General features: G+C 32.3%; 1 protein-coding gene across 1 annotated transcript in view; it reads right to left on the bottom strand.

Annotated features, from left to right (window-relative positions):
* The window catches only part of LOC129222629 (glutamate receptor ionotropic, kainate 1-like), a 116,879-nt gene that overhangs the window by 78,327 nt on the left and 15,209 nt on the right, over positions 1–23,343 (bottom strand). Inside the window, 3 exon segments of the mRNA XM_054857195.1 lie at positions 1,799–1,852; positions 2,684–2,859; positions 10,831–11,091. Of these exon segments, the coding sequence (XP_054713170.1) occupies positions 1,799–1,852; positions 2,684–2,859; positions 10,831–11,091 (491 nt within the window).

The following is a 23,343-nucleotide window of genomic DNA, read 5'->3' as shown; positions in this document are numbered from 1 at the left end:
TAGTTGTTCACAACTTATTCTTAAAAATATAAATTGAAAAATTAAGCCTACAGAAGGTTTAAGAATAATAATTTCAATGGAAATTTAACAGAAAATATTACGTAAACTGGAAGGAATTAAAAAATACATTGTTGAAAGAGCAAGTACGAAAGAAACATTTTAACGAAGAAGTTTAACTACCGTTCAAATCTCTTGAGAGACTTAATGCTGTTTCATTTGCATAAAATTTGCTCGGTGTTTATTGTTGTTTTAAGATTAAGATTTTTTTAAAGCTTTATATTTTACTTTTCTTTCATTTAGGAACAAAGAGATTGAACTGTGTTAAATGATGTATTAATCTTAATGTATTATTGATTATTATCAACGTATGTATTGCTATTAAATAATTTTATTACATTGCTGTGCATTAACGCCTTTTCATGTTAAAACATATCAAAGTTACAAAACGTAACTTTTTCTGTTGGGAATTTTTCCAATTTAAAGTGAGTAAGTGACAACACTACTTTTTTAAAATGCCATTCACATATTCAACTTTGAATTGTTTTTTTAAAAGAATTGTAAGATACCCAGTTTGTTTTTCTAAAAATTAGTTGACACATTTTAAAGTTAAGTACGAACTACTTTATTTCGAGGTAGTTTCACGGGCATTTTAGCATATAGTTTGAGTTATTGCAGTTGCTTTTAATTATGAGCTAAAAAAGGCTAATTTAGTCTTTTTTTGCCGTATTTATTTAATTAACAGATCTCGATTATTAACTTTATTATGAGATCTTGAACAAATTAATTAAAAGACTGATTTGGAAAGTAATATAATGTTAACGCTTTAATATGATACTGGATTTAATCTAACGCAGTTTGAGGAAATTGCTAGGCAGTTCAAGCAAAAAGTTTAAGTATTAACTTCCCGATCGAATTAAACAGTGATGCCCAACCTTTTTTTTTTTTTTACCGGAGGAACATACCTCATAATTAAATGATTCTCCTGAGACAGAGCCCATTCAAACTTTCAAAATATTTCACAAAAATCCAAATAACCTTAAAAAAAAAACATGGAAAAAGGTGGAAAACTTGAAATGGGGACAAGCAATAAGTTGTTGTTATCTATATATACTTGATGCTATCTATATTAATTGCATCCGTTTTCCAGAAAGCAATTTCTGAAGATTTGGTGGAACCAAATCGTCAGAAATTGGAATACATTTGACTTATCATGATTTTCGACTAGTAACATTAAACAAAACTACAAGCCACACCGGTCGGTTCCATGGGTCGGATGTGGCCGTAAGTTGGGCACCACTGGAATAAAAAAAAGAAGAATATTAATATCCCAAACATAAAACTGTCGGGAAAAATATTCTTACTAGAGGAATATTAATTATTTTTATCTGCAGTATTTTTAAATAATCGGTTTAAAAAAGAAATTAATTAATTTGGTTTATGGGTTTTGGTATCATACTTTTCATAAGCTTATCTTTTACCTCTACATTATTAACATTCATTTACAACTTTAAACAGACTAAAAATCCGTTTAGAAATAAAAGGATGCATCATAGATGGAGTAGTCCATAAACCAAAAACAAACATAACTGCTCTACTTGAAATAAGAATCTTTGGAAAAGATAAATTTTCAATCTATCTGTGGCTTTGACATGCAATTATAAATTTATGCAAAACAAAATGCTTCTTAGACGCTCTTTGCAAACACATAATTGAGAATCTCAAATATATACAATATTGTTAGTCATTAAACTTTCAGGGTTAATTCTAATGTATTTCTCAGGAAAACATTCGTACTTACTAATGTTGTAAAATGATAATAATATTTGTAGTCATTCATTTGGACTTGAAGGATCTAAAACGACAAAAAACAAATTATATGGATATTTTAATAAGCATTTTTATAAAAAGAACTATGTGCTATGTGTAATTACTACAACAATCTTTTCGAATCAAATTTTAAATTTTGAGCGTAACAAAAATTAAAAATCAATAACCGCCTCAATGTTACAATATCTATTGTTCATAAACGTCTGTGAAAATAAACGTTTCAAAGCAAAGTGAACTTATCAACTCAAGTTCACATTGTGAGCTATACAAAGGCACTAACCGTGTGCTTAAAGGTTTAATTGATAATACATTTATTACCCTCCGCAACCATAAAGTTTAAAAGACATCCGACAGAAACTTTTGCCGAATATCTTTTCATTCATCAGCTCACTTATTTTGAATTGAGAAAGGGGTTCCTTGTAACCCTAAAGCACGTGTACACAGTAATATGCAATTTTTGTACAAATGAGCGTCGTTATATCTTATTTTATTTATGGCTCAATTTAACGCACTTACGTGCTTTTCATTTTACAAAGATTGCATGTGATCTAAACTAGAAAACATGTCTCGGAATTTTACTATGACACTTTACCAGTAGTAAGAGAGGAAGAATGTACTGGCGTAAGAAAACTGTTAGCAGTTTAAGACGCATGCCAATCAGTATTTCTTGTGTAGTGAAACAACCAGGTTGTTCCATTTTGTAAAACATTAAAACTATAGTAAACACTTGCCAAACAACAACTACGATTTGCTAACCTCAAATCGTCACACTTTTTATCTCTCTCTCTCTCTCTAATCATATTTCGTTTTTTTTTTAAATGATCGACGGTGATTATGGTATAGACAGATGACATACCGTCTGAAGTAGATGATGAAGATTTTCCGGCCTTGTGTCCACCACGATACTGTAGATTCCCCTGCCTTTAATGTCCCTAAGTACGTCCCGAAATCCATCCCTGTCTGTTTTCCGGAAGACGTACTGCACATTCTTTGGCACAGGTAGTCGTAGTAACTCTTGAAGAGGTAAAAGCGCTGAAAGCAAAAACATCAAATATTGAACAAAGCATTTACAATTGAGAAGCTTTGAAACGTATTGCACCCTTTTGCGACGTAATTTTTCTTTTCATTTTAAGTTGTTGAAGTTGTTAATTTCACGATTTCTGGTTAAGTAAGTCCCGTAGAGAGTCTTTAACATGGAGTATACTGCCGTGTGCAGGTAAACGGCAGTATCTGCAGAAATGAGTTTTCGAGATATTTGAAGAAACGCGTTTCGGATTCAATGCAAACAATAGGGAAATGTTGGAATTAGACGTCTTTTTCGCGCCTTTTTTTCAGCGGGAACCAAATAAGCGAGCTTGTACAATAAAAATAACGTACAATAGATGATAAAAATGCAGAATAATGAAAAATGAAAAATTTGCAGTTACTGCCCTTTACCTGCACACGGCAGTATAATGGAGGATGGATATTTTTGTATGTTGACTGCATGTTACTGTGTTTTTTATATAAATAAAGTCACACATTCATTTATGATGATTGTTTATAATCATCCAGTTCACTGCTACACCCTTTATAATGGATTAATTGTTTGAAAATTCCAGATAAATTGAATTACTTCTTTCATGATCTAATATGTACACAATAAATAAATCAAATATAGTTGTCAACTTCTTGCCCCGATATTAACTAAAATCCGACGTAAAATCACAAAGTCCAAAAACACTCTCCACACCTTTTCTACGGTTATAACCAGTAGGATAGTGATGTCCTGTATTGGATTAGGATTCTGCCCCCCCCCCCTTCTCCTTCTAAAAGAAGAAGCAAAATTACCTTGACTCAAAAAAACGCAGCTGAAGTCTCCAAAAATAGTATTCCTTAAGCTAAAATTGTCAAGCTTATGAAGACATGATGGTACTTTATACTGTTTAGTCATGCAACTTTTTTTTTGTGCTCATAGGCTCAATTACTTTTCTGATGCAGATTATTAAATGATTCACATAATACCAATTTAAAAAGTTTGTACTGGCACATAGCAGTAAAATGATACAAGGAGAAATATGTAGTGACCGAGATTTGTCTTGAATATTGTGTACAGCTGAAGACGTTGATGCGGCAATGCTAAACTTTACCTTCAGAAAAAAAACTAATTTCTACGAGTTGTTTATACCTATTTTTCATCTTTCTCCAAAAAGACATTTTGATAAAAAGCGATTAAATTGAGAATACGTTATCTTACTTCTTCCAGAGTTATTAGTGTTATTTTAATCATAACTGTATTTTGAAATCGAATCTCTAGTTTTGTTATTTAACACCTATTACAGCAGAACTTCGATGTTTTGTGCATCGATAATTTTATCGAAGATGTCATCTTTATTTATAATAACATCTGTTATATATGTCATTCCCCCCCCCCCCCCAACGAATCTACGACTTGAATAATTTCTTCTTTGTCGTTACGTTCACTCAGGTGAGTTTTTCAAATCAGGAAATGAAACATGCATGTATTGGCCGAGATCTTTCGAACAAAAAATACTTTCCACCATATGTCCCTTTAAAGTTACTCAGGGGGATGCGACAGACAGACGGTAGAGTATTCAGAGAGGCAGATTGATAGCTCAAAAAACGCATTATTTCCTCCACTTTGTAAAACTACTTTCGAATTTTTAACATTTTCTTTAACTGAAGTTTTTAATTTCCTATTTTATGTATTTTTCTTTAACATGATACATGATACTAAGATTTTTTTTTCTTTCTTTGTAAAAACTTTAACGATAAACTTGGTTAAAAGAGAGGGGAAAAAGAATTTGTATCTCAACATAATGTTTTTCGAAATAAAATTTCATTAAACAGTAGGTAGATGAATTAAATCTGAGAAACAGATTTATGGATTATTTTACCTGTTTTGTATGCTACGTTTCCTATACAAAGAAAACAATTTCGTTAAAATACTTATTTTTCTAATTTTTAAGTTCAAAATGAGCATTTGCCTTTCAACAAATTATATTTCAGGATTATTCAAGCAGAAACAAGTTGAATCTAATGTGTTAGAGTAGAGAAGTAAAGTTAACACGTTTCGTCAATCATACAAACATGCGCTTGAATTAATTTTAACTGAACCCGTTTCAAATGTAACTAAAGCATTTGCTCACAGTCATTCTGTTTCGAGTTTACGATCACTTTGTAAATTCTAAGCATTGTTGTGTCTGAAACAGACGGTCACTAGTAAGTGACTCAAATACGGCCCATTATTTGCAAGTTGGCGCTGTAAAAAATCATTAGCAGTAGGTTGTCCAAATATTATACGTTATACTTTGTGCCGTTTCTATTTTTATCTGAATCAAGAATAATAGTAAAACTGTTAATGTTAGATTAGAACGTATCGGGACTAACTGCGATAAAATGCAATCTGGAGAAACGACAATTTAGATAATTCGAGTAGTAAGCAAAATACATTCTTATATAAGCAGACTTATCTTTTATTACAAGAAAAAAAAATTCTCTGTAATGAAATCACGTAGGATTGTTTCCCACGAACCCTTTATCATTTAGAGTTCAGCTGCAGTGATGTTTGACTGGCCCTCCAAGTACGCCATGCTGCTTGTTAGGTTATTATAATTTAGCTTATATCCTATGCAGGAGTTATGCATTTAATCATATATATATATATATATATATATATATATATATATATATATATATATATATATATATATATATATATATATATATATATATATATATATATATATATATATATATATATATATATATATATATATATAATAGTGAATTCACTGATCGAGTAACGCTCTGGCTTCATCAACAATGAAACTCGCGTCATAGCATGATAATTTTTTTTTTGTTAATGTCTGACATGCAGGTAAATGCTTTATTTTGACAAGGCAGTACTGGATCCGGTCACTCAGCTGCTTTACTGGTACGACTAATTTTTAAGAGAAAGAGGAAACGAAAAAGTGGTCAACAATTAATTGACGATGTCTATTAGGGTTTAGGGTTGATTCACTAAAGTTAGAGTTAAAACTTCACCAAACAGGCAACTGTTTCGTTCAAATATAGAAGCAGTTTTCACCCGTCATTCTTTGACGGATGTTTTTTTAATTAAAAATAAAACTGAATATTTGGAATATTTGTTGTACAGTTTTTGCTATTAAATTTTTTTTAATGAATACAATGTTTTTGTTACTTTACAAATTTGATGCGGATAAACTAAATTCTACAGCACGGTTTTTAACTCAAAAGGAGAAACCTAATATGAATTAGACGAATGTTACGTCTTAATATTTTCAAACCTCTAACTATAATAACTAAAGTTTCCTTTTAATTATGAATTATATTATGACAAAAAGTACAAAAAGTAAGCTGCCTGAAACTATGTGTTTATTCAAGTTAATTAATATGGTATTTACTCATAGAAAACATAAAATTTAGAATCATAATATCGAACAAAAGTTTAACCCTTAACAGCTCATTTCCAGCAAACACTCTCGATAGTACTCAGTGAAAAGTTTTGATTAATATTCTAATTATTCAATCCTCCGAGCATTCACGCAAGTTGTTATTTCCTTCCTTGCAGCTCATCAAAATATGGGGAAATAATTTCTATTCGCCCCATCTGTTGCTCCAGAATGAACTATTATTACGTGATCACAACAGAATATTTCCCCGTTTGGGATTTTTGTTATTTCCCTCGCTCAGATAATCAAGTACTCCTAACACACTTTTGGAATTGGAAGAACTGCCTGCCGTTCTCGGTTGAAGAGAGTGAGGGAAAGTTAAATTTTATTTTCTCGTCGTTATGATGCATTCTAATGCAGAATAATGCAGCATTGATTAATGTGAGGGGAAATGAATTCAACAACGTAATTTAAGCAAGATTCATCGTGCTTTAACAGCATTTGGAATACGTTATTATATTAGGGTTAATGAAAGAAATGCTGGTGTCTGTACACTTGATGTGTAATAAAATTATAGAATACTGCATTACTTTTTCTAAAGTTTCCTGGAAAACAAGAGTTCTTCATTAAATTAACTTCAATTCAAAATTTTCGACATGAAAATTTCTTCTTTTTACCCTCCCTCACGCACACACAGCACACAGTTATGTAGAGACCAATACACATTTCCACATTTCACACTGCCTTACTTAAACAGCGTCCTCGAAACTTGACCACTCATAACTTGAACATACCCTTGTAGGACGAATAAAAAAAAACAAAAACGCGGGAAGACTTGTTGGGTAACCTCATTCCTGATAGCTCGACCTTTTCAAATTCTGCCGCCTTTGTGTCCACATTTTGCTTAGTTTACAGGATCCTCGTTTTTCTTTAATTTTTTTTTATTGCTTAAAGCAAGAGTTCTCAAATTGAGTGCCTCGGCACCCTGGGGTGCCGTATGAAGAAGTAAGGGGTGTCGCGAAGTGTCCGTGGTGTCAATATACATGTAAGGTGAGTGCGCCAAATAATGTCCGGTCGACCAGTAAGGAAATCCTCAATTTTATGATAGAGTATAACAAAATTCACTAGATACACTTTCAAAGTCATCGGGAAGTCTAACTGATGATAAAGCGTTATCAACACCCAATTTTTAACTACCAGGCAACAGTACAACAGTGTAGCAAGAGATGTTGAAGGGTGATGTAAAATCAACTGATCGTGTTTTACGGCAAATTGTGTTTCTACATATGATATCCTGCAGTTTAACTGGACTAAAAAAAGTCGCATGCTATTCTTGAAATCTAAATTATGGAGCTGAAAAATTCAAAAATAAAAATGTTGCTGTGTACCGTCATTTTCTTTTTTTCAAGAGATTTGATAACCTAGAAAAGGAGATCGTGGTACAATAGGACCATGACTCGTCTTATTATCACTTGTCCTTATAACGTAACACCGGAGTATTTGGGAGGACGATATGATCCTGTGCTGCATATGCTGCACATATGTGCACGAGTTGTGCGCAGGTGTAGGAAAAAAACCTTCAAATAATGACTCTTTGGTTGTTTACATAATACAAATGGACTAGGGTTCCGTGAGAAAATTCTAAGAAAATTTTAAGTCTAAAAAGGATACCGCGTGTCGAAAAAGTTTGAGAACCCCTGGTCTAAAGCGGTTCTTCGTATCTTTAAGAAAAATACTTTTATGGAAAAGAAGGATAACATTGAAGAAAATAGCACAAAGCGACTCAGGATGAGTTATGGAGGCCTTTCAAGTGCCTGCAAGACCCAGTGCGTATATAAGGGCTGTCAACTTTTTAAAAATATTTGTGACCTCTCTCCCACCTTTCCCGCAAAATGATGCGCTTTTTTATATCCTTTGTCACATGTCACGTTTTTTTTTCAAGAAACATATAATTATAAATATGGCGTGATGTCACACTTTTTACCGTTTCGCATGTCACAAACTGTCACAGTTTCACGAACCCCCGTCGAACCTCAAAGTGTGATGTAATATGTGGGCACCCCCATGTAGTATATTTGTAAAAGAGAAGATCATTTACAAATGTAAAGTTATTTACCTCGGTTCTTAAAAAAAATGAGTTCCATTTATTATAACACACATCCGGCTCAATACTTCCATAAAATGTTGAATTTTCTCTCATATCGTGCCAAAAGAAATATATATTTTTCAAAATAAAATGTTTTATTTTTTACAAAAATATTACTATCATATTATTATATATTGAAGATTAACAAAAATCAAACACTTGGAAACTAAAATTAGATGCCGCCTTACAATTTACTTCCAAAGCAAAAAATTCTTCGAAGAGCTGATCAGTTTTATCGATATAGTTACTTTGGAAAAATGTTGGTGAACGTTTTAGCGATGCACTGACGTTTAAATTATTTTTTGTGCTTCGCAAAGAAATGCAAATATACACGCTACATTCATCATATAAATATAGTTAAACTAAACACGATAAAAAATTTACATTCAAAGATTCCTTAGTAAATTCGTTGCAATCAGCTAGGGAGTCATTTTTCTCTGAATTTTGCAATAGTCTTCGTGTTCACTTAGAAAAACACGCAGACTGTTTGTCTAAGGATGTATGTAGGAAAATAGTCTCTCTTTCTCTTTAGAAAACGGACGAATTGCATTGTTTAGAATAGGTTTTTTTTTTTTTTTTTTTTTTTTTTTTTTAATGTAACTTAAAAAGGTCTCTGAAATAAAAGAGTGCTTCAATGTTGTTGGAAAAACTTATCATCCTGCCTCAGCTTTATGCGTTTTACACTAAATATGATTTCATGCAGCAAAAAGTTACTTGTTTAGGTTCTTTTCTTTATTTTTTTGTCTCTTTAAAGTTTTTCGAACGATCAAAATATATGTACATTACATTTGAGTCAGTGAGAAGCAAAGCGATGTAGGTTCAAAATTAAAAATTTCGAGATAATCAGTAAAAATGGTGATTTAGAAAAACTTTTCAATGAAAGTCTACCAGAACCTTATCTTTAAACGCGTTTTACTCAAAACTTGAAATGTCCGCTAACATCCCTTTGCTTCAACAAGTCTCATTTGAACTATTTAAAATTAAAATGCCTGTCTCGAAAACCTCTCTATGCCTTATTTCCCTGCATTTGTAGCTTAAAGGCAACGTTTTTTCACGTTCATGTATATGAAATTTTCTTTAGAATCTGCATGTCTTGATTTTATGTACACTGGCAATTTTCGATATAAGTCTTAACAATCTTTATCAACAGCGGACGTTGCAGTTAAAAATATTCTTTTTTTTATGAATAGTTGTATTTTTATACGAGTCTTATTGGTAGAAATGTACGTAGAGAGAAAATCATGAAAGAAAGTTTTTATGAAACTCTTGTTAGTTGGAAAAGGGAGGGGGGGGGGTTAACTTATTCATCAACAGCAGTGGACATCCTGAACTTCACTTTCAAGTAAAGAAAAACAGCATTTCTTTTTTGTGTTATATGGGTGTTATACCGTTCTAGTACTGTAATTCTTGCTTTTTAGGACACAGTCAAGTTTTCTAAGCTTTTAAACGTCATAGTTTTTTTTTATATGATTTCTGTGAAACTCGTTGATGTCAAGTTTTTCTGTTTGACTGGTTACTTTTTTACTGAAACAGTTGAGCTTAAGGACGTCGTTTTCGGATTGTTATCTGATCAGCCGAAATTAGTTCTTCCTTCACGATATTAGTAAAACATATATGAAAATTTGAAATTTCAGACTTCGTTGATTGAATCAAATGTACTAAAAGCTCAATGAAACTCACTGAAGTAGTACTAATGTAATCATTAAAATAAGGATAGATAACCACTTTTATATCAATGCAGTCTACTTCAACAAAGTTACCCATGTCTCTTCAAAGATGGAAGCATTTGATTGAAAAACTCAAGAGTGTGATTCGTTCTTACTCCTTTTATTATTGTATTTTATGCTTTAAGATATGATAGAAAGAAATAATTTTAGGTGTTTAAACATCTTAAACCCTAAAAAGTAGTTTTGGGTCTAATTTATTATAATACACAGCTGCAGTAAAGAATAAATATAACTGCTTACTTAGTCATTGCTTACTTAGTAATAAATATTAGCCTTGAAAAATAGCTGCATTAAAGATATATTGAAACACGCCACTTAATGAAACGGAAACTTAAAAAAGAAGTGCATCGTCAAAACTTTAAATATTCGACTAATCTCTACAACTTAGCATTTCAACTAAAGCCCCAAAGCTCAACTCTCCTGCTATCTCTTCCCTCCCTTTTGGATTATAGACGAATACATTTTCTTCTTATATGAATATCCATTCTTTTTCAGGTTTTTCATTCGAGATGTTAAATCATTATTCATGAAGCATTTAAAGACAATGTTTCAAACGTCAATGAACCCAAAATTATGCTCATTCTTGGGATCGAGTTCATTTTCAAGCAATAATGCATGCTATAGTTGTTATTCGTTGTTCTAGCCGTCGTGTTACTAAATGTATCTGTTAATGCTTTAAACTTAGTGCAAATCTAAATGGTTACTGTGTACTGACCAGTGTCTTCTTCATAAAGGACGGCCACTTTGGTCCAATTAAGGTATCGAGTCAAGTCTCGAATTGCCCTTCCCAGCATCCATGGTGAAGGGAAAAGATTGATTGAGAACTCTTTGCTGGCCTCCGATGCCTCTGAAGCTTCCAGTCTTGCCTCCAGATGGGGTATGTCAAGGGCATCACAAAGGCTCTGCACGTGGCCTCCGAGCAGAGAACTTTGAGGTCCGAAAATGGCACTAGCTCCTCCACTTACTTGAAGGCATGCTGGAAGAGCAAGAACATAATAATATAGTGGCCAGACATCTCAAAAACAAATAGGGGATTGAGTGTTAAATAAAACAAAAGTGCATTTCGATCCAACAGGTTTTTTTTTTTTTTTTGAAATAGATGTGAACTAATCGATGAATGTTCAGTTTTTAATGGACGATCTATAAAGAAACACATGAAGACTTGAGTGTCAATACCACATGAATCCATTAAAAAAATACAAGAGAGACAAAGCTCATATTTCTCACTGCCCACTAAATTTTTTAAAGAATTTATTTTCATTTGAATAACTGACTTCATTTTTGCTTTCTTTCTTTTATTAGCAGCAATATTTAAATTATTAACATATAAAAATACTTTCGATTGATCTAGTTTAGAAACAATAATTTATTTTTTATTCTTCTCCCGAATTTTAACTAAATTGAAGTGGTGCCCAAGGAGACCCTCGGCCTCTTCTACCCGTGAGCGTCTTATGGAAATAGTACTAAGATAGGGTAAATTCAAGTGGTGTCTCAATTTTAAGCCGTGTTTTAGCCCGTAAAATCCAAATTGTTGTTGATTAAGCAATTTGTTACAATTATGTTGTTTATGTCACCTCTAGGTTTTTTGAAGATCATCAATTTGAAGGATGCGTTGAGCAGGTTTTGAGAGAAAAGCGGATTTGGGATGTTGGATTCGTTCCAATTTGCTTTGGTGTGACAGTACCGACCAAGAGGTATCAAATTAAGGGTTAAAAAAAAAGAAGCATCGGGAAACCATGGATGGGACCGGTTTTGAAAACAAACGCCTCACATGTGGAAACTCTCAGGGAATATTTAGTCAACGCAATAATCCTTTAGAGAAAAAAAAATTGAAAAATTAGTGATGCCATGAGTAATACAGGATATTTCACATAATGGGACAGAAGGAATGCGCAACCGTGAACGTTGTAATTATACCATTTTAAAAAACAAAACTCACCGGAAACCTACAGCTATTTATTTTTCTATAGATGCTCCATATGCAGCCTTATGATCACATAACAAAGATCTATGTGTTACGTTAGTTCTCCCCGCGCTCTTAATTGAGTATACTTTGTTAATGATTCAAGCACTTCAATTTCACTCTGCTTCAGGGTGCTGCCCTTCCCCCTCTCCCAAAGGCTAAGAGGAGTAAGTCGTGGAGAAATGGAGACTCAAACATTTTGCCTTTAGCGAAACCCAAAAGTTAAAAAAAAAAATCACAAGTGGCTAGATTTAGGTATTTTTTCTGTCAACACGGAGCAATGGCATATTGCTTGACAAACACGGTCAATCCAACTTTGAAGTGAACTACAAACCTGATGGGCGATTCTCGAAAAAATGTTCCGTGCATAGCGCTAAGTTTTTAATTTTATTCAAGTAACTATTAACTAAATATGGGATTAACTTTTATGCTTTGATAGTACATTAAAGAGTGTATTGTTCCCCAACAGCATTATTTTTTGAATGCTTTAGTTAGCTGGAAGAAATAAAAAAACTTAGCGTTACGCACGGGACATTTTTTCGAGAATCGCCCTGATACTGCTTCACCTCCCGTCCATGCCGTGATTGCACATTGATTCTTAAACGAATTTCTGGTTAAAATGTCTTTAAATGATGATAAAGAATGTTGTTTGAATGTATTTCAAAACAAAAGACTATTTTCCCTTAATCTCCTATATGTGTGGTGGAATTTCAAAAAACAGTGCCAATAGCAACGATTTTGTAACCAGGAGAGTATTTGCTGTTACTATACAAAACATGCATGCTTGTTCGTCCAGAATCAATTTGTTTCGGTTAAGTAGATCAATTGAGTCATTCTTCAAAAAGTATAACTTTTCTGTCACACGTCAATTTACAGTGAAAACTTTGAGGAACAATTCATTTGGCAATGCTGTTTAATTTCATCAAAAATATATCTGTTTAAACCTGCCAACAAATTTTTAATAATAATTTTATTTTAACACAATTTTGGTTCGCAACGTGTGAATTCTCACCTCCGTGGCATGTCACATACCTGATGTGACTGTTTATGTTGCTTAATAACTTGTTTAATTAAATATGTATATAATTTCGGAGACATGGGGGCTAACTAATTGGATGTAGATTTATTACATATTGCTGGGTATAATTTGTTTAGACAAGATAGAGTAGGCAAAAGAGGTGGTGGGGTTTTATTTTATGTTAGAGACAATATAATTTGCAATGATTTTTCTTAGTTAATGAGTTTTTTGGCCTCCTAACTTGAAATTTTTCCACGTATAAAACTACTGATTTGCCTTAAGTAAAAATGTTTTACCTTTTATTATGATATATGGAACTGAATGTTATTCATTCGCTTCCTTAAGCGGCATTCCCTTTCTCACTTTTTTCTTCGTTCCCTTCTTATGCATTTACACCATCACTTAGGCATCGGTGATCAATGTCATAAAAAAAAAGACTCCCGAAAAAGTGAAAATTATTTTCAACCTTAAACTATGTCTGATGCAACCCTACCCTCATTAAATAGACATGTAGTTACTACAGATGCATTGGTTAGCTTAAGAATGTCTAATGATCTTTAACTTAAAGAAAATTCCAGTTTAAAAATAAACACAAATAAATAAATATTTTTACGACGAATTATGACAATCAAAAAATTATCTTTTTTAATTCCAAAAAATAACTTTACTAATTAGAAAGCTGAAAGTCTCTCTGTCCGGATCTCTCTCTGTCTGCCAGGATCTCTGTGACGCGTATAGCGACTAGACCGTTCGGCCGATTTTCATGAAATTTGGCACAGAATTAGTTTGTAGCATGGGGGTGTGCACCTCGAAGTGAGTTTTCGAAAATTCGATTTTGTTCTTTTTTTAAAGTTTTAAGAACATTTTTCCGAGCAAAATTATCATAAGATGGACGAGTAATTTACCAAGTTATCATAACGTGGAACTGTAAGTTGGGCAAGCCAATTGGCGAGAAATTCATCATACATTATTTGTAAATGTACAGGTGAATCAAAAGACCGTTTAATTTTCTACTGCGGGCAAAGCCGTGCGGATGCCACTAGTTAAAAATTATACATTTCTCTGCACGAGTAAACAACTCCGTCTGATAGCTAATTTTTGAGGAAACTGAAGTTGCTTCCCTGCTCAATCCTACGGTTTTTTGACAAATACCGCCATTTGCAGAAAATGTCGGATGTAATGCATGTCCAATGCCCGATATTCTTGAACTTGCCCTAATGCTCTTAACTCGTATTCTTTTGAAAAGTCTCAAACCTGATAGATTTAATTCTTTAAATGCATATAATGAGTTTTTTTCTGAGACTTCTTCATTTATTGACAAACCAATTCTCATTGCATAAATAACTTGTGCTTGTAACTTCCCAATTTGCAGTTACTGCCCTTTACCTGCTTATAGCAGCAAAGTACTTCGGCCTTGGTCATAGTGGCTAATTAAGCGATTATTACCCAAAACTAGCAATCGCGCCGAACAAACAGTTGTCGAAATATCTTTCGAAATTAGTAATGAAGAGAAACCAACGCATCGTGCAGAAGCAGTAACCAATATTTGTACATGATTTTTCATTTAAGTGTCTTAATGAAACTATAACAACAGTCTTAAAAAAAAAAATAAGTTGTTGTCAGTGTCATCGGAAAAAGTATTCAAATCCAACTGGGACCAAGTTCCATAGCAGGTTTTCATAGGTTTGGATTGTCCCCTGCGCTTCAATTTGTTTAGTTTTTTTTTTTACTTTCTTTGATATCAGATTTAAAACTTGGCAAGTGTCTTTCTAATAGAGTAGTTCATCGTTTTAAAAATAGTTTAATGACTATTAAAACTTTCCGCAAGTTTGAAATCCCGTATCAAAGAAAGTTAAAAAATTGTTTCCAAAGGAATTGAAGAATATGGGACATTCCCACACCGACTAGCAGAATTTCGTTTCGACCATGCTTGTATTATTTTTAAAGACAATTTCTTCGCTTACATTATCTGTCATAATCCTGCGTTTTGCTTCCGGTTTTGAATTATTGCTGGAAACAACGAAAAATAATCGGTTAGTTCCAAATGCAACAGCGGGGACATCAGACACAAATTTTGCTTTAAAAAAATCAAAATTATTTCTAAGACAAAACAAAATACAGACAGTTCTTGTATTTTCAGAGACAATGCTTAATTAATTGGCATAAAATTGAAATTCCGTTCTCATTTAACCTCTGTAATTAAATTAAAAGGGTATGTAACAGAGGGGACAGAAAATGTCAACACAATTTGACAAGAACTATAATTTATGTAAAAGTCTGTGAATTGGAACTCTTTAAAAAAAAGTTTTTTTTTTCTAAATCAAAATATTTCAAAATAATAATAACATCCATAGAAATGTTTAAATCAAAACCTCACTTTATATAAATGTAAAAATAAAGTGTAGCAGAGGGGTATGAGATGCAACAGAGGGGAGAGCTTACGAAATTGTACTGTATTACAACAAAATATCAAATTTAAAAAATACTTCTGTTATTAAAAGTTAGTGTAGATAACAGGATTGTTATGATGCATGACATCTGAACACATGCTGTATCATTATTAGAGGTGTCCACCAGTGGGTGGGGGGAAGGAGACGCATTGCTGCGTGTTGCACCATTGAAACTTTGAGGGGTGATATTTTTAGAGTTTTTGTTCTTATTTCGGTGGAAGGGTACTTTGTAGCATTTGAAGAGGTATGCCATCAACCTTGGAGGCAAGATATTTCTGGCAAAACTCATGTTCAATTTTTTAGCGTTTATAAATAAAGTTCTACTCACATGAGATAGAACTAGAGGAAATTCAGTCCCAGTATTAGGGATCTTTTAGAAACAAATCATTAAAAAATATTTTAAAATATCTTCAAAATAGATAAAAATTTCAAAAACCGAAGAATATTAGTAAGACAAGAAAAATCTAGAAAAATACGTGTTTCTTTCATTTGATGTTGCTTTACAATGCAAAAGCCGTTCGTTTTAGCATTCTTTCTACATTTGGATGATAGAAAAAGCAACAGGGAGTCAAAAACTAAGAAGTGCAGTTTTTAAAAAAGTAATTGATAATTTTAAACTACCGAACTTGCCGCCGATTTCATGGTTCAAATTAAAGAGAAGTTTAACGAAGTAAGAATTGTGATTAATACAGTAATCAATGCATGGGTGAGAGGACTCAAACAAAATATACTTGCATAGAAAAATACCAAAGCTCATTATTTTAAAGTAATGAGATTAATCTCCAAAATTTTTTCTTAAACATACATAAAACAGTACACTAAATTTTTAGAAATCAAGAAATTTAGTAGGAGTAAAATTTAAGGTTTTTTTGATCATATTGGGGTGGACAGGTCCGCTCCATATGGACTCCAAGTGGCATCAAAATCTTGATGCTGAAAAAGAAGCGATAAGTTGTTAGAACGGGAAGATTATAGTTTTTCGGCCCAAATCCCCTGCAGCAAAAGAGATTCATTTGTTCCACTGTCCTCGGGATTATCTGAACTTTAAGGAAAAATAACTTTAAGGTAGAGAAGAAAAATTTTAAGAACACTTATTTACAGAATAAAAAATAAGGGGCTTGTGAGGAGATAATAGTAAAATTTTAAGATTTTACTGTTTGACCGCGGATTGTATGTAATTTGGCAATCTGCCAAGTAAAGACTGTTCCATCTGAATGAATCTAGCAGGGGAGAAGAGAAAATAACAATGGGATTTTGATGCACGCGTTATATAATGTCACTAGTGCCTTATTCATTTATTGCATTTTCTAAAATAAAATAAGGGAAACAAAAATAGTTACTATGGAAACAACAAAAAGAAAAGAAAATATTTTCATTTCGTTCAGGAACGTAAAAGCAAAATGGTAAGTTCAAACCTTTGTTGTGAATAAATAAATCAATTAATTTTTGCAGTGAGAATATATATCGAGTATAGTTTGGATTAAAAAATGTTGCTGAAAGCAAATTTTCATTTTTACGAAACAAAGGCTAAATAATAGAGAGGCAAAAGTGCACTTCTGTAACAAACCAACTAACACCCCTATAAACTAATAGATACGTCCATTTCCGTCTATAAACCGGACATTAGCCTTTCTATGTAATCGATGGTCAGACAGTATTTGCACAGGCACTTATTTTCTTTTCTTAAAAAGCAGGAGTTTGTAAGGAGCATACAAACCCAAATGTGACCAAACACTGAGGAAACTGATTTCAACAAGATGTAGAATCGTACAGTATATTAGAATGTATCGTACAGTTAGTAGAATGTATAAATGTTACTACCCATTTATACATTCCCAGTGTCCCTTATGAACAGTATCAACACGTGAGATTTTAATAAAAAGTCTAATGTCAAGCTATAACAGAGAGGATATTCCAAATGTGTCCCTTCTGTTACACATCCATGGCTGCATATCTTCTAATTATTAACAACTTTTCAAAATTACTACAAAATACGATTGAACTATTAAATTTTACTGTGCATAACTATTTTTAAGTTTTAAACTCTTTAATATTTTGCATAAAGTGAACGTATTCAAAATATTTTAACAGAATGCACAAATTAATCTCTGGAAGGCTTTTTAATTTAAAAAAATTAAAATATTCATTAAATGAAGAAGATCACTGCGCACATATGCTCAGAAACAATGAACCTCCATGTATAAAATAAAACTGTATGAAAAATCTCTATATTTCAAACAGTTATTGCTCTTTTAAAAAACAATATTTTAAAAATGAAAAAGAAAATCATAAATGCCTTTTATTCATCTCAAATTTTAAAAATAACTATGCATGTCTGACAAAAACAGTCATTCAATCCAAAAATAATTTTCCTTTAAAATGACATCAAACACAAGGGTATTGCTTTAAGTTCAAAAAACCATGTTGCGGTTTCAGTTGGCGTGGAATGACACAATAATAATTATAAATTTAAAATACTTCCGCTTTTTAATGGGATCGTTTCCGAAATTTTAAAAGTATTGTTTTCTAAAAGGCGGTTAGCTGTATTCCACCTATTTCTGTTTCTTCTCTCAATTTTTAATTTATATATCTTATTGGCTGCTGTAGAAAATCTTTATATATTTTATTCCCCATTTATGTTTTGTTGTGATTATTATTACAATTTTATATACTCCAGTTGAGTAAGCAGACAAACAGTGACAGAGAAAATTACTTTCTTACCAGAAGCGTGAAAAATGTCCTACATATTGGTATAATAAAAAAAAAATCTCCAAGAATGCTTAAACTAAAATTGAGTGCTTTGATGATAAACTTATGAATTGAACTTCTTTAGCATTGCATAGCACTGATATTAAAATAGATAGACATGGGTTATTATTGACTGCAGAACTTCTAAGCTGGAGTAAAAAGATAAAAGTTAATATTTTTCTTAGGTAACACAATATTTTTTGCAATTTTTAAAATCTTATTAATGTGTATTTCTTGCCATATAAAGCAAAACTCCATTTGCAACTTTGAAAATGACAATCCAGGTTTTTTCCCTTTTGAGAAAATACAGTATAAAAATGCGTCTCTTAACAAATTTATATCCACCATATTATGTTGTTCAAGTATAAAAGCGGACAGCACCTTTCAAGTACAAAACTCTTTCCCTCTTTCAAAAACTTTCAATTGGATATCGTTACTGAAGAGACTTCAAAGTGCCCACATCGAAGATTTGATAAAAGGAAATAAATCGATAAAACTTTCTGGAAAGTTTATTTTTTTATCCCACACGTTTCATTGGATTTTTTTCCCTTCTTAAACCAGATTTAGTTTATTGATTTTGCTATGGAAAAAATATATACATTTGTTTAATCAGATTTGTATAAATATAAGGTAAAAAACTTTAAGTTTTATTAATTAAGTGTTCACTTTTGCAGAAAATGTCCCTGAGAAACCTCATGAAAAACGAGCTGATATGTGCATCACATGATTTCTTTTGACGCCAATTTAACGATAATAGTGCCTTAGAGTAAGCAAAGAAACACTTTAAATATTTTTACCCCAAGTTTGTTGTGAACGGAAGCATATAAACAGCGTTTTATACAGATTGATTTACCCAATATTGGCATTTGAATGTGATTCAATGGTCAACTCTCTAAATATCTCCAACAGTAGCAAAAATAAAACCAAATTCAAAAAAAAAAAAAAAAAAAAAAAACGCTAAATTTGTCACCAAGTTGGCGAAAAAGACTTGGAGACCAAAAACTTGGCAATATATCGCCAAGTATTTGCCAAATTATAACAACAGTTAAGTTTGCATTGAAACTAACAATGATTTTCCCCTAAAAATGTGTAAAAGACTCCTTTGGAACATCCGAATGCAATCAAAAGTAGAGGTACACAACTAGACCCCACTAGAAGCCTTCGTACTAAATTTCAACTTTCTAGGACATACCGTTTTTGAGTCATGCGAGATACATACACATATACGCACATACATACATACGGACGTCACGAGAAAACTGGTTATAAATTATTCGGGTATCGTCAAAATGGATATTTCGGGTATATGAAATGTCATGCTTCTGTTTGCATTATTTTGTGCCGAACTCACAAGTTAAATATGAGTGAAAATTTGGTGTCCTCCCAGTTTTGCCGACACGAAATTTCCTCCCAGTTTTTCAAATTCAATCTTACTTTTTGATATGTGTAAGAGGCGAGGAAATTTGAACTGTCGGCGAAACGGTGGGTAAACCGAAAATGTTAGACAGTTTTAGCTTTTTTTCACCATTTAAGTCACAAACTTACAACAGAGTATTTTTCTTAACGAACAAAGTTCTTGCGAACACTTTTATTGTTACGGACTCTCAACAAAGGTGTCGTTTCCGAAATTTTGAAAGTATTTTTTTTTTTCTGAAAGAGCATGCTTAATTCTTAAAAACATAGGATTTGACCTTTTTTAAATATAATTTGACGAAGTTAAAAAAAAAAAAATTAACAATTTTTTTAATTGGTGCGCAGATTTAATTTCATTTTTTACGCTTTTACACATGACATCACAAGTGATGAAATGCCATTCACTGACGCCATTAGTGTGAAGCGCAATATTTCTCTGCTATCATAACCTGGAAACGCGGTAGACAGCAAGCGTAAATATTCAGCGCGGCAGTGGAGTAGTACATCATTTGTGGCGTTATAAAGACCACGCCTTATTTGAAAAATCGGAAATTTAAAAAATAAACTAAAAAATAACTGTTGGGAAAATGAAAGTATTTTGTGTGTCCATGTTTTTTTTTTTTTTTTTTTTTGCTCATTCTATCAACTTCAGTGACTAAAATTTGTACTTTTGACTGATGGAAGCAACCCCATTAGAAGACAGTAAAATTGAGTTCCATTTTACAACAATATAATTCTTGTTCTGTTGGATAAAGATAACTATAAGGTAACTTTTCATTTTCAAAGTAAACCAATTAGGATTTTGTTTTTAAAATTACTTTACATAAAGAAGAACAATGTTTTTTGTAATAAAACTTGCAACGAAACATTATTTGTTTTTTGGCTACCAATTTGTACTTTTAAAAAAAGATAAAAATTTTGACTCTTATTTTCATGGGACAAACTGAAGCAAATTTCAAGGAAACTGTATACACGTGTTTCCGGTTTACAAAGTACCCCTTTTTCAATGTAAAGAAAAATAGCTTTGGATGAAGCGACATCCGTTGTTTTACAAGAACAGTGCTTTTCATTCATAAGATCACTTCTTTTGCATGAAAAAAGGGCTTTTTATAACCTCGAAGCATGTGTATGCAGTTTTCTGAATTTTTTTCCTTATTACGTTCTGTGTTTTTTTTTTCTTTTTAAACTTAATTTTTTAAGCGCAAAGGTGTTTACTCAATTCCTGTTTTCACATTGCTGAACCGTTTGATACACTTTACAACGCACAACATTATACATTTATTTCTAAACTTCAACTGAATTTTGGTCAATGTATCTATATATATAAAAATCTCGTGTCACGATGTTTGTTCGGGGTAAACTCCGAAACTACTGAACCGATTTTTATCAAATTTCATACGTATCTGTAATTTGGTCCAACTTAAAAGATAGGATGGTTTTTATAATTTTGTATCGCAAATAAAATGTTTATTATACATTAATAATGTGTATTAATTGTTTGGTTCTGTATATTCTAAATAGATGGCGCTGTAAGTTAATTCATCCTCAAAAGTTTTATTCTTAATTAAAACTTACAAATGATACTATGTTACGGATATTGATGGTTATCAACAATATCGCCGTGGAAAGGAGGAGTACTGAGGCCACACTTTTCAATGCATATGTCAAATTCTACAAATCAAGTTGAAATTGATAAGCAGAGGGTAATTCCATAGTCACCACTGCTTTTAAAAACGTATGAGGTTCATATAAATGTCGAGTTTTACGGTTCCGTGAAATCCACTAAATATTTTGTCAAAAACGTTATTCAATATCCTTATAAGGTCGCATTTGAAGTACGAGATGTGGACAAAATTGACGAAATAACGCGTATGAGTGGATATGTAAGCAACGAAGCTATCTGGCATAACTTAGTTTCCCCATATACGAAAGTGACCCTTCTGTACAGCATCTTGCAGTTCATCTTGAAAACGGTCAACGTGTATATTTTACCGAAGATATTTTCTACGAAGAGCATTTGAACCACAAAAAACAACCCTGATTTTTTTTTTTTTTTTTTACATTGTCTAAAACCTAATCTGTTTGGCTCGATTCTCAGAAATAAAATTATTTAGAAATGTTCCACGCTATTTTACATGCATTGCAAAAAAACCTCGAAAGTCACTATTATTTCCGTGGAACAATGTTGGGATTTCATAGGTCATCAACAATTTTATTTGGAAATCAACTATCTGCATCAAAACGTTTCCTGAATTGCTACAAACGTCATGAATGCAAACTTCTCACTGTTGCGAAAAATATTTTAGCTCCCAGTTCAAAGATTAACTGAGCGCATTTATTAAGTATATCGGCTTCAAGTCAATTACCTTCCGTTTGCATTGCCTAAAAGCTCATAGAGAGAGTGAATGAGACTTTGGATTCCGTAGATTTCCAGGAATCTCAGGCGGGTTAGACTCACGGTACTTGCTTGCAAGTCGGTCTTACCTTTCGCCATGCTTGCAGAGTTATTATTGGAGCTTTCTTAAAAATTGTAGAGTGGTGTCAAGCTTTGTATTCAACTTGCTTAAGTTTTTCCTGATAGTCCAGCGACACCATTGGCTTTTAGCCTAGGATCGTACTGAATTCTTGAAAAAGATTCCAGGATAATTTCAGGCAGGTTAATGAACTTTAGTGAAGAACTAACTTCACTACCGTCGTCGTGGTCCGTTCAGATTGACGTAACTCCCAATGGGAGGAAGTGAGTCTCTGGATTCTGTAACTTTCCAACCATTTATAACAGGAAAATGGTTAATGATAAAAAAATAATTTTTGCAGAAAATTCATGTGGTGTGCTGTAATTTTTGTCCCTTAAGTTCCAAAATTTACTTCAAGAAGTGTCCAATAGATGGCGCAGCATATGTAAGACCGTAAATCAAAGAAAGACAGAAAATTACACCATAGTTTTTCGAAAAATGTTTTTAATAAATAAAATTTCGCAACAATATTTTCAAAATCTCTGCCGCCGGCTGCAACCACGTGTCGCAATTTGGAGGAAAAATTGGTGAATTCCAACAATTATTTTTTGATTTAGAGGCTTATAATCTGCAGTGCCATCTATTGAAAAACCTTTGAGCTAAACTTTATAGCTCTGGGGGACGACAGTTATGGCCCACCACATGACTTTTCTGCAAAAAAATTTTTTATCATTAACCATTTTCCTGTCAAAAATTTTTGAAAACAGTCAGTCTTTTTCAGGGCACCCTGTATCTATCGCCTATTCACGAGTGGGAAATTTGTCATACCTATTCGTGTTAGCAAAAGACAGGTAAAGAAATAATATTGTGCCAAACTTAATGCTTACATAATTTTTAGTTTTCAAATAATAGAAACAATAGATCGAAGTCAATGTTATCTACCTCATTTATAAAATGTAATTTTTATATGCTTTTAATTTAGTTAATGTATTTTGTAAAAAAGTTATTGAATACAAAAACTATAGATAAATTGAGATGAATAAAATTTAGTGTACATTCTAAAAGTGTATGTTGGTTTATGTTTAATTTCTACATTCTTATATATTATAATCAGTTTCGATATTTACTATCACTTTCAAGTTGCTTTGCTTTTATTTTTGGCCGATGTCATACTTGCAAAATT

This window comes from Uloborus diversus, chromosome 1 (genome assembly GCF_026930045.1).
Source record: "Uloborus diversus isolate 005 chromosome 1, Udiv.v.3.1, whole genome shotgun sequence".
Classification (NCBI taxonomy): Eukaryota; Metazoa; Arthropoda; class Arachnida; order Araneae; family Uloboridae; genus Uloborus; species Uloborus diversus.
This window is presented reverse-complemented; position numbering and strand designations above follow the sequence as displayed.